The 12,158-nt window shown below is 42.7% G+C and overlaps 1 protein-coding gene across 3 annotated transcripts in view; it reads left to right on the top strand.

Annotated features, from left to right (window-relative positions):
* Positions 1–450: 450 nt before the first annotated feature.
* The window catches only part of SLC29A3 (solute carrier family 29 member 3), a 74,241-nt gene continuing 62,533 nt past the window's right edge, over positions 451–12,158 (top strand). Inside the window, exons 1-2 of one of the 3 annotated variants that reach the window (XM_069071101.1) lie at positions 451–559; positions 8,623–8,900. In XM_069071101.1, the coding sequence (XP_068927202.1) occupies position 559; positions 8,623–8,900 (279 nt within the window). In that variant the 5' untranslated portion in view covers positions 451–558. Of the gene's footprint in view, positions 610–2,014; positions 2,155–8,622; positions 8,901–12,158 lie in introns of those variants that run through there. The other 2 variants (XM_069071102.1, XM_069071103.1) reach the window with 2 other exon arrangements.

Raw genomic sequence — 12,158 nt, 5'->3', positions numbered from 1 at the left:
TGAGACTTTAGAACACAATGTTTTGGGACCTTAGAACGTACAGAACCAGAATTAGAAGGGATCTTAGTTCACAGGATCTTGGGTAGCAAAGGAGGGGGGAAGAGACGCGAACCCTAGACTATAGAAGAGGCCTTAGAACCCAGAATAACAGAACACAGCACTTGAGAGTCTGCAGAGACCCCTGAAAAGAGAGGGTGGCTCCTCCAGGGAGGGGATCGTGCCTTTTGTTTTGGGGTCTCCAGTTCTTAGCACAGTGCCTGACCCATGTTCGATGCTTAATGAATATTTTACAGACGAGGAAACTGAGGCCCAGAGAAGTCACACAGCAGCTAAGTAGCCGACTGCAGCGTGTCTTGGACTCTCGCCAGGCTGGCTGAGTTTCCCCGGCGCGGGCCCAGGCTGGAGGGGCGGGGGATGGGGAGAGGCCGCCCCCGACCAAGGCGAGGAGGAGGAGCCAGGAGGGGCGGGGGCGGAGCCCAAAGAGTCAGGCTGGGCGTCTGTCCCAGAGGCTGTGGCGGCCCCGGGGGAGCAGCTGCAGCGGAGCCCCAAGGAGGCGAGAGTGAGTGCGGGGGGAGCTCGGCCCGCCCGCGGTCCCGAGGCGGGGACCAGGTTGGACTGGCCAGGATCGGGGTCCGGGGTGCGCATGGGGGGCGCGGGCTGGGGCTCAGGCCCGGCCGCAGCCCCATCCAGGCCGTGTGGGCGCCTGCAGACGCCGGAGCCTTCCTCTTACTGGCCCTCATCCCCAGCCCTCAGCTCTTTCACGCCCTACATCGCTCCTCCTCCCGCGGCTGCCCTTCCTCCTCCGTCGCTTTCTCTTTCTCTCTCCCAGCTCCCTGGGCCTCCCTCCCTCTTCCAGATGGCTCGGCTGGCCGACCGGCCACTGTCCCCTGCTCCCTGGTCTGGCTGCCCAGCGCTCCCCCAGCCCCTTCTCCTTCAGCCCCAGCATCCCTGGGGCTTTCGAGCCCCCTCCTCTTTTCTCTCTTCTCATGGCTCTGGGCTGCTGCTCTTTCCGATTTCCTCCCGCCTGGGTCCTCACTGCTCCACCTGCCTGTCTCTCAGCCAGTGTCTCTTGCTCAGCCCCGTCACTCTCCCACCTTGCTGTCTCTGTGCCCTTTTCCCTCCCTCTCCCACCTCTCTGTCTCTTTCTTCTCTCTCTACATAGGTCTATGGTCTGCCCCGTTTTTCTCCCCTTCTTTTTCCACTCAGTAGATTTCTCTATGCTCCTCCAGACCAGCTTTGGGTCTGGGGGGTAGAGGGGGAGTAAATAAGGAATAGACCCAGGCAGTATGGTAGTGGAAACTGGAGGCCGAGAACCTGGGTTCAAATCTCGGCCCTGCCTATAAGCAGCTGTTTTACGTTGTTTCCTCAGTTTCCTCATTTGTAAAATGAAGACTTGGCGGACATCTAAAGTTCCTTCCAGTCTAAAACTACAATCCTAAGAGGGGCTGAGCCGGCCCCTGCCACCCCAGACGTCTGACTTGAAGCTATCGCAGATCACTGTAATTAGTGTTTCACAAAGTTAAACTCACTGTTTCAGAATAGATAATAACAGCTTACCCTTGCTAATAATGCTTCCTGCTTTTCAAAGCACCCTCAATTTGATCATCTTCACAATCCTCACCCTGTGAGGTAAGTAATCATGAGGAAACTGAGGCACAGAAATGGAAATGACTTGTCTAGAGGGACAGAGCTAGCAAAGCTGCCACTTGGACGTGATCAAGGGCCTTTGTTTCCAGAGCCTAGTAATGGGTCTTTCTATCACAGCAGTAACATTTCCTGGTTCTTTGCCCACATGGATTTCTTCTTCCCCAGGGGACATTTATAACATTTATACATAGCCTAATATGTGCTAGGCACTGTGCTAAGCACTTTACAAATATTAATTCATCTAATCTTCACAACAATTCTGTGCTATTATTATCTCCATTTTTACAGATGAGGGAAACTGAGGCAAACATTAAGTAAAGTCACAAAGCTAATAAGTGTCTGGATCTGGATTTGAATTCAGGTCTTTCTGATTCCATGCCCGAACTCTATGTCCTATACCCCTGAGCTGCCACTGTGATGGAAACTGCCCGCCCCTTCCGGTTTCACAGCAGGTGACATGTACAAGTTGGCTACAGGACTTGGAGTCTGTACAGAGTTGTGTTCCAGGTGGGCCTGTACTATTTATTCAAAAGAAGGTTTTTTTTTTTACTACCCCTTTACTGCCCTTCCCCACTCCTGAGTTTGATGCTATTGCAGAAAAGGTCGTAGTTTCTGTGCACCAAGGCTGGCCAGAGGGTGTATGATCAGGGATCGCTACTGACTGTTGGACTCAAATTGGCCAGCAAACAAGGGCACAGAATAATAGAATGGCAGAACTGGGAGGAACCTCAGCGACCATGCTGTCCCATCTTTGGACCCAGGAGGAAAGGGAAAGCTGGACCTTAAATCCTACCTCAGACACTTGCAAGGCCCACCATCATTCTGAGCCTCAATTTCCTCATGTGTCAAATGGGGATAATAATACCTGCTGTATCTACCTTCAAAAGGCATCATACTATCTCCTGGCCTTACATTCAGGAAGGTCTTGGATTGAGTCCTAACACTGATACAGAACAGTTAGAATCATGACAGTCCTTTAACTATTCTCTAAGACTAATCTGCATTGGCAGAGGGAGCTTCCATACTGGGAATTCCCTATGCTGGCAAAGTCACAGGTCTGAATTCTCTACCCACCCCTCCCCCTTTAGAAAAAGCAACTACTGCACAGGGTTGTGAAGTACAATGATAGAAACTGCTTTGTAAACTTTAAAGCACTCTCATATCAGGTGGCAATGGCAGGAGTGATGGCCATGGTCAAGGCAGGAGGAGACGGAAGGGGCAGAGATCTCTGTTGGGGTTCAGGCCTTTTAATTCCCAGTCTAGTGTTCATTCCTCTATACCAGAAGCATCAAATTCAGGTAGAAACAGGGCCACTAAACTGCACTTAAGAATCCCTGTAGACCACATATTGATTTAGAAAACTATGTATTAACTGGCAGCTAGGTGGCACAGTGGATAGGGGCACTGGGCTTCCACTCAAGTTCAAATCTGGACTCAGACACTTATTAGTTGTGTGACCCTGGGCAAGTCACTTAACCTTGCTTGCCTCAGTTTCCTCATTTGTAAACTGAGCTGGAGAAGGAAATGGCAAACCACTTCAGTATCTCTGCCAAGAAAACCCCAAATGGGGTCACGAAGAGTCAGATATAAATGAACAATGTTCTATTGCATTTTTACTTATTTTGTTAAATATTTTCAATTTTGTTTGAATCTAATTTGGGGTATTTGAGTGTTTGATGGCCCTACTCTATATGATTCAGACCCTTCAGGAAAGGTATGGTTTGTGACTATTCTTTGGTAGCTCATCCCTTGTTCCTCAGTGTTGTGGTTAGCTTGTGTCTTTTCATTTTCCTATCTAATAGCTGGTAAGCTAACTTCTAAAGTGTGGCAAGTTTTAATTCTATCTAAATACTTTGGACTATGGGGGGCAGAGAGTGAGAGAGAGAGAGAGAATATTCATGGCTCATCTTTCAGAAACTTTTTCAACCCTACCAACTCTTTCCTTCATGGTGCCCAAAAATAATTTGCAAGAAAGGCTCCAAATTTGTGATGCTTGGATATGGTGCAGAGTGAGCCCTTCTGGTGTCCCCTCCTCATTCTTTCTCCCTGCCCAGAATGAGTACTGGAGTGTCTGGGGAGAAGCTATTCCTCTCTTCCCTGCTGTCCTGTGTGAGTCAGAATTTATCTGCTTAAACATTTTTACAAATGAAATTAAAAGTCAATCCATGCTGGCAAGTTTGGGGGAGCAGGAGATCTCTGCAAGTTGCAGTTGAGTTTGGAGTGTGCTGAAGTGGGGGAGTTTAAAATAGAAATGCTGACACCAAATGCCTCGATGCCTGCAGCTGGATCAGCCTGCTTTGCTGCTGTACAGAGTTATGTGTTGCAGTTATTAGTCTGGTTGGGTCAGATCACCCCAGCGGGGCCTTTCCTTTATTTCCTGCCGTTTCCTATGCTTCTCTTTCTTTAGCTGGTTATCCATGAAGACAGCCCCACTTTGTCCAATTTGATGATGCGAAAGTGAGCTCAGTCTCATCTGTTCAGGATTTTCATGTGATCCTGTTTGGTTTGAGGGAGGAGCAAGGGAAAGGACTGATGGGAATCCCATCTTTAGCTTTATGGCAATACATATTTTTTTTTCAAGCTTCAACAGTGAGGTTTTATATGGAGTACAAAAATAGACATGCTATCTTGGAGCCAAATTCAACATCTGAACAGGCAGGCCAGAGCTTTGTTTTGTACCCAGGACAAGCAACATGAAAGGGAGGCTGCTGCCCAGCATGGGAGAAGTGAGGAAAGCTCACCTGGCTAGGACTGACTTGGGGCTCTCCCTCAATTGTTTCTACACAGCTCAAAGACTGTCTACACCCTCTGGGTTTCAGTCCCCTGGGAGAAAACTCCTGTCACTCCACCCTGGTCATAGCTCTGCAACTGGTTGATAAAGTCAGAGAGAAAAGAGGAGTCAAAAGCAAATGGAGTTGAATAAGGCTTTGTTAAATATATTGCATTTCTCTCCAGGGTTCCCAGTGTAGTTCAGGATAGGTATTTTACCCAAGGTAAGGGAAGTAGCTAATTAGACCAGGCCTAACTCAGGCTAGGCTGGTTACTCAGGCTTGGGAATGCAATGAAATAAGACCCTCATAGGATGTCTAATTGTTTACAAAACTTAGCCATAGCAGGGAAAGGATATTCAGAACAGGGAAATGATAATTCATTAAGGTAACAGCACTGCTTCAGATGGGCCCAACTTCTCTGACTCTTGTGTTCATGATGGTCTGCAATCATGGCGCTTGAGAGGGGTGTCAGGTGCCTACTCACAGTTTGGATTTTACACTTAGAGCACCAGAGACAACATCAGCAGTTAGAGCTTTGGGTTTCCTGAGACAATCAAGTATGGAGCATGGTTTCAATCCCCTTAAGCAAACACTAACCTAGTCTTCAGGGGACAGGGCTTTAGGCTTTATTGCACCTACCAGAGATGTACAAAGGACAGTAATGCCCACCATTCTCTCTCCTTGCACCTAAAGCTTTCCTATCAGGCTTTGGTGGCCTTTCTAGGTAGGAAACCCCTATTTTATTTCATTTGATCCCTATTTTATTTATTTTTTATTTTAAAGTTTATTTTATTTGACTCCTTTCTTATTTCCCCCCTTGTTTTATTGTTGCCTTTGGTTTTAATGCAAGTCATTCATCTTTAACCACCTCCCCTTATTGCCCTTAAAGCTTCCTTTTTATTTTATTTTATTTAAGCAATTGATGTTAAGTAACTTGCTCAAGGTTACATGGCCAGGTGTTTCTGGGTGGGTGCTAAGTGTCTGAGCCCGGATTCGATCCCCAGGTTATCCCGACTCTGGGGCCAGTGCTCTTACTTGCTGTGTTACCTGGCCGCCCCAAAGCTTCCTTTTTAACAAAGAAAATATAATCATAGTAACCATCATGGTGACCTTATCTGACAGTACATATACCACATTCTGCAACCATAGTCCCCCACCTCTCTACAGGGAAGGAATGTGTTTCTTGGAATTTCTTTGGAACCAAAGTTGGCATTGTAATTAATCATGGTTCTTTTGGTTTATGTTATTTACATTGTAGATATGGTTCTGTTTTTGTTTATCCAAATCTGCATCATTTCTGACAAGTTGCCCCATCCTTCTCTGAACTCCTTATATTTTTATAGTTAACATTTTCTCATTGTAGAGTTGTATTCTCTTAATTCACATACTATACTTTTTAAAAGCTATTCTCCAGTTGATGGGTACTCACTTGTACTCCAGGTTGGGTTTGTTTTTTTTAGTTTTTGTTACTACAAATGCTAGAATATATATTTTGTCCTACAAGGCCTCTTTTTCTGTCTTTGATTACCTTGGGCTATATACCTGATAGTGAGATCACTGGGTCAAAGGGTATGAAAGGTTCAGCAACCTGTCTCACATCATTCCAAATGTAAATACTTGGACTATAATAGAGAACATGGTCTATGCATTGTAAACTTCAAAAACTTCCTGATTCCCTCTGAAAGTTAATCAATCGTCCAATCAGTTAACAGGCACTTATTAAGTGCCTATGTGCCAGGCACTGGGGATACAGAAAAAAAAATCAAATAGTTCCTACCTTCAAGGGGCTTACATTCTATAGGGAAGAAACAACATGTGCATATATTAGTATTTACAGAATAAATACAGAATAATTGTTAGATGGAGACAACAGGATGAGATTAGGACACGTTTCCTGCAGAAGGAGGCATCTGGCTTGGAACTGGAGGGAAATTAAGGTGTCTAAAAAGTGAGGTGAAGAAGCACATTTCAGGTTTGTACCTAAACAGCCTGTACAAACTCATAGAGATGAGAAATGAAGTCTTGTATGTAAGAAACCATTCACTGTGATTCTTTTTTTAATTTAAGTTTTTATTGAAATTTTTATTTCTTATATCACCATGGTAACAAGTATCCCTCCCCTTCTTCCCTCCCAAAGAGCCATCCCATAAGACAAATAATTTTTTTTTAGAGAGGGGAAAAAAGTCAACAAAATTGATCTACACATTGAAAACATCCAGTAGCAAGTGCAATGTGTAACACCAGTGGACATCCTACCTCCACAAAGTGGTGGATTGGGGGTGCTCTCTCATATCTCTTTATTTTAATACTGCTTGATCTTTATTTTGTTACATTTCCTTTTGGGGTATGCAGGCAAGCAGGGTTAAGTGACTTGCCCAGGATCACACAGCTAGTAAGTATCTGAAGCCAAATTTGAACTCAGGTCCTCCTGACTCTAGGGCCTCTGCTCTATCTGTTGCACCACCTACCCGTCACTATTACATTTTCTTTTGATATTTTTGGTATACAGTTCTTTACGTTCTTGCAGTTACTGTACATGTATTGTTTTCTTGGCTTTGCTTACTTCAATCTAAGTTCATTCCTTTGTTTGCTAGTTTGTTCCTTCCTTACTTCCTTCTTTTCTTCCTTCCCTTCTTCCCTCCCCTCCTTCTTCTCTCTTCTCTTTTCTCCTTTCCACATAGAGTATCATAACCTAATTTTTGGGTACTCTGCCCAAAGAAATGTAAATTTTGATCACTGAAAGCTGGCAAGATATCTTGGAATTTATGCCTTAGATTTCTTTTGTAAGGATTCTGCCTTATATCCAGATCACTCTGGCTCTCACAGATTGGTCTTTGTCTTGGTCATTTTCTGGGCCCTGATTGATTGAGTGAATGTACATAGCAGTTGCTTCTGTTTTGGCCAGAAACTCCTGAGGGTCTTCCCTTTCTAGATTGATTTTTTTTTTACTAGATAGAAGAGGCCATTCTCTGCCTCATTTCTTACCTAGCCTTAATCACTGAATGGACATTGCCTCAATCAAACAGAGACCTGGGAAAGACCTTAATTTAAAAAGGTCAAGATCTTCCACTGCATCTGGGGCCATCTCCAGTTGTCCTGATCCAAGAGTGAGGCTGGTGACTTTGCACAACCTCCTCTCACTTAAATCCAATTCACAGCATCTTTGCTAAAGCTACTAATTGTCTTGGTATCTTTGCTCATTCCCTGGGGTTTTCCAAGTAGACAACCATATCATCAGCAAACAAGAATAGTTTTTATCTATCTTTATTCCTTTAATTCTGTTCTTTTGATTTACTGTGATTGCTAGCATTTTTAGAACTATATCAGTGGAAAGAGTGGTCAATCTTGCTTCACTCTTGTATTTAATGCAGAAGGTTTAGTTGTATCCCCATTGCATATGATATTTGCTTTTGGTTTTAGATAGATGCTTTTTATATGAAAAAAGTCCCTCTATGTCAATATTTTATAGGGTTGTTTTTTTGTTTTGTTTTGCTTTTTAGCATAAAAGAATGTTGTACTTTGTCAAAGGCTTTTTCTGCATCTATTGAGGTAATTGTGTGGTTTTGGATGTTTTGGTTTTTATATGATTAATTATGTCTATTATTATCTTAATGTTGAATCATCCTTACAGTCCTGGTATAAATCCAATTTGATCATAATGATTGTTTTCTTGGATAAATTGATGTAGACTGATAGGATTTTGTTTGAGATTTTTGAATCAATGTTCATTAATGATATTGACCTACAGTTTTTTTTTCTGTGTTTTCTCTTTCCTTGATTAGATATTAGAACTATGTTTATTTCATAAAAGGATTCTGGTAGGATGCTTTCTTTCTCAGTCTTTTTTTAAATTAATCTGTAAAATCTGTGTGTTAAATATTCTTTAAAAATTTGATAGACAAATTGCTTACCATCTCAGGGAGGGGGAGGTAAGAGAGAGAGGGAGAAAATATGGAACTCAAATTAATAAAATGAATGTTAAAAATTATCTTTATATATAATTGGGGAAAAATAATTTTTAAAAAGTTTGATAGATTTATCCTGTAAATCCATCAAATATAGTAATTATTTTTTCTTTGGAAGTTCCTTTACAGTTAAATCTGTTTCTTTTCCTGAGATTGGACTATTTAAAATCAGTGTGATTCTAATGGTCTTCCTAGTCTGCTTTTGACTCTGACATAAACCTTTCTCTGTCTTCCATTAGTGGCCATTGTCTCAGAAGATGGATTCTATCATGGCTCCAACTCCATGTACAAAACTCCAAATAGTCCTCCACCAGACGAAGAGGCCCCCTTGCTTGAGGGACATCCAGGAAGCCATTATAGTTCCCCCAAGCCTCATGATCGCTACTATGGGGCCTACATCATCTTCTTCAGCATGGGAATTGGTTCCCTGCTGCCCTGGAACTTCTTTATCACTGCAAAGGAGTACTGGATGTACAAACTGCAGAACTGCTCTTCCCAGGGAGCCTCAGACATTCAGGTAACATCCTCATTCCCAGGAAGAGGTAACTGTTGATGGGCTAGAGAAACATTATCATGTTAGGAGCTCATAGTATGGTTTCTCTCTAAACATCCTGGTTTGGTCATATAGTTTAGGATCACAGATATCAATTTGGAAGGGAGTGATTCCTCAAGTGGCAGGGCTGGATTTGAAGGCATCATGGAACACTGGACTGGGAGTCACCAGACCTGGATTTGAGTGTTGGCTCTACCATCTGATAGGAGCTCTCCTTCATATGGTGTTTTAATGTTTCTCTCCAAGTGCTTTCCTCACAGTAACCCTATGAGGTAGTTGGTGTAAGTCTTATGCTTTCCATTTTATAGATGAGGAAAGTTGAGATTTGGAGAATTGAAATAATTTACTAATGATCATATAGCTAATAAGTGGGAAAGCCAGGATTTGAATTCAGTTCTTCTGATTCTAAAACCAATGCTCTTTCTGCTAGACCCTGTACTTTCTATCTGTGTAACCTTGGACTATCACTTAAACTCTTTGGGCCCCCTTTTCCTCTCTGTGAAATGAAGGCATAAGATTGGATTAGATCAGAGGTTCCCAACTGTTTGGTGGGGGTGGAGGGGAGGACAGTATGGAGCTACTCTTTTTTCCACTTGAACTTTTGAAATTGAGGATGTGGAGGGTGCTGAGGATGACAAGCCACAAGTAGGGAGAGGGAATTGTGTAACAGCAATCTCTAGCTCTGCTCTTTTTTCTAATCCTTGGATGTTGAAATACCTAGCAACCACACATAGGTCCTTATCTCCTCCACCCCATGACCAATGGGGCATTTGAACCTGGTTTTTAAATATTTATAGGAAAATATGAAGAGATACAGATTTAGATAGAGGTTTTTAACCTGGGCTTCATGAACTTGTTTGTGTTTTTAAAAAAAAATTATTTGTTTGAGTGTATGTCAGTATAACTGATTTCTTTTGTAATCCTATGTGATGTATTTAAAATCATTATTTTGAGCAGGAGTCCATGAGCGTTACCAGAATGGTGAAAAGGTTCAGGATCCAAAAAAGATCAAGACCCCCTGCTCTAGAATATTGAGTTGAATCTGGTAAGGTGAAGTTCAATAAGGGATAAATGTAAATCTTACACATAGGTTCAAAAAATCAATTTCACAAATACAAGATGGAGGAGACTTGGTTAGACAGGAGTTCTGGGGTTGTTCGTGGCAGGGTGATCTGCAGCCAAAACTGCTCTTTTGATTTTGGTTGTGTTAAAGGAGGCATAGCTTCCAGGAACAGGGGAGTAAGGATGTCATCGTTCTTTGCCCTATCAGACTTTATCTGGCGTCTTGGGCTCAGTTCTTGGCACCTTGATTTGAGGACTTAGATAAGGTGGAGATTATATGGAGGACAAAAAATGGTAAATGGCCTTGAGTTCATGTTATAGGAGGCTCTGCTAAGGCAATTGGTGATGTTTAACCTGAAGAAAAGGAGACTCAGGGACATTATAATGGTCTTTCAGAATTTTCAGGGTCTCTCATGCAGTGCAGCAATTAGACTTTTTCCATTTGACTCCAGAGGGTAATACCAGGAAGAATGGGTAGAAGCTAGAAGGAAGGGCAGGTAGGTGCTGGGTCTGAAGTCATGAAGACCCGAGTTCAAATTCTGCTTCAGATACTTATTAGCTGTGTGTCCCTGGGTAAGTCATGTGACTTCTATCAGTTTCAGTTTTCTTATCTACAAAATGGGGATAACAATAGCTTCTGCTTCACAAGATTGTTGTAAGGACCAAGTGAGATGTATCAGTTACACATATTAATATAGTAAGTGCTCTGAAAACTTAACACTATATAAATGTTAGTTACTATTATTATTTAAGTTCAACATCAGGAAAATTTAACAATTAAGAGTTCTTCATAAGTGGAATGAGCTGCTTCTAGGAGTGGAGTATCCTTCCTCCTTGGAGGTCTCCAGGCAGAGGTCCAACGACTGTTTTTTGGGTATGTTGTGGCGAGCCTCCCTTTTGTCTCTGGACTGGATTAGGGGATGCTCAAGATCCTCCTAGCTTTCACATTTTGTTTAGAATTCTGTCGGGCTGTGAGTTCATCTCTACAGGGAAACCTTGGCCTGCTATAGAAGGGGATTGTGCTGTGTGGATAGCTTGCATACCTGTGGAAAATACTTAGTATTTTGTGGGAATATTTATCATTGTTTCTTAGATCATCTAGAATTTTTCACACTCCTGAATTTACTGTTGGAAGGGCTCCAGCTGAGGTGTATGGGGGAGGGTGGGGGTGGGGAGGTTGAGGTTCATTTCATCAGAATTCAGAGAAATCCTAGATTTTTTCCACTATATCCTTCCTGGAAAGAAGATCTGGCACAAGGAGTCTTTCTTCTTCTCTTCACTTCACACTTGTTCCCCATTTCTTCTCCTTCTCCTTCTTCTCTTCCCCTTCTTTCTCTTTCTCCTCTTCCTCTCTCTTTTCATTAGCATAGGAAAATTCATACAAGAAGCTCCCTTTGCTAATACATATAAGCGACTTCCTTTACAATCTTTTGTATTTTATCTGATATGTGTAAAAACATTATTATGAGAAGGGGCTCGTGGTCCTCACCAGGCTGGTGAAGGGGTCCATGACCAAAAAAGACCATTTAAAGACTGGTTAAAGACTGATGGTAGAGTGTTGGGCCTGAATTTAGTAAGAAGAAATTCCTATAAGGGATAAAGGTAAAATTTACAGATGGGTTCAAAAAATCAATTTCACATGTATAAGATAGGGGAGGCATTTGGAAGAAAAGCAATTTCTAGCCTTAGAAAGTTACCTAGGGCCACTAGGAAGATAATTAATTTGCTCAGAGTCATCTGGCTAACATGTCAAGAGTAAGACTTGAATCCAGGTCTGTCTTCCTGGCTCAGAAGCCTATACTCTCCTGCCTTCCCTCCTCATTCCTTTCATTCCCCCATTGCAGAGTAAGGACAAAGTGAATGTTCTGTGTACAACAAGGATGCCCAGGATAAACCTCCGTAATTGCACAAGAAAGCATCTTTGGAATCTTTGCCATTGCAAAGGCAGTATCTCTAGATAGATGGTAAATGGAGCCAAGAGATGAATGAACCATCCTTAGCCATCATCTCCTCTTTGCATCATTAACAAATGAAGTCCTAGGTGCCCCCTGGTGGCATGAAGTTGCCTTGTATTTGAAATACCTTTAACAAGCAGGGAAACTGAGGTGTTGGTGTTGCCTTGGAAGTAGGCTGCAGCCCTGTGCATGCCCCATATGACCC

The sequence above is a fragment of the Petaurus breviceps genome, unplaced genomic scaffold, assembly GCF_028583685.1.
Source record: "Petaurus breviceps papuanus isolate PSGF00001 unplaced genomic scaffold, PetGlider_PUasm1.0 90825, whole genome shotgun sequence".
Taxonomy (NCBI): domain Eukaryota; kingdom Metazoa; phylum Chordata; class Mammalia; order Diprotodontia; family Petauridae; genus Petaurus; species Petaurus breviceps.
This window is presented reverse-complemented; position numbering and strand designations above follow the sequence as displayed.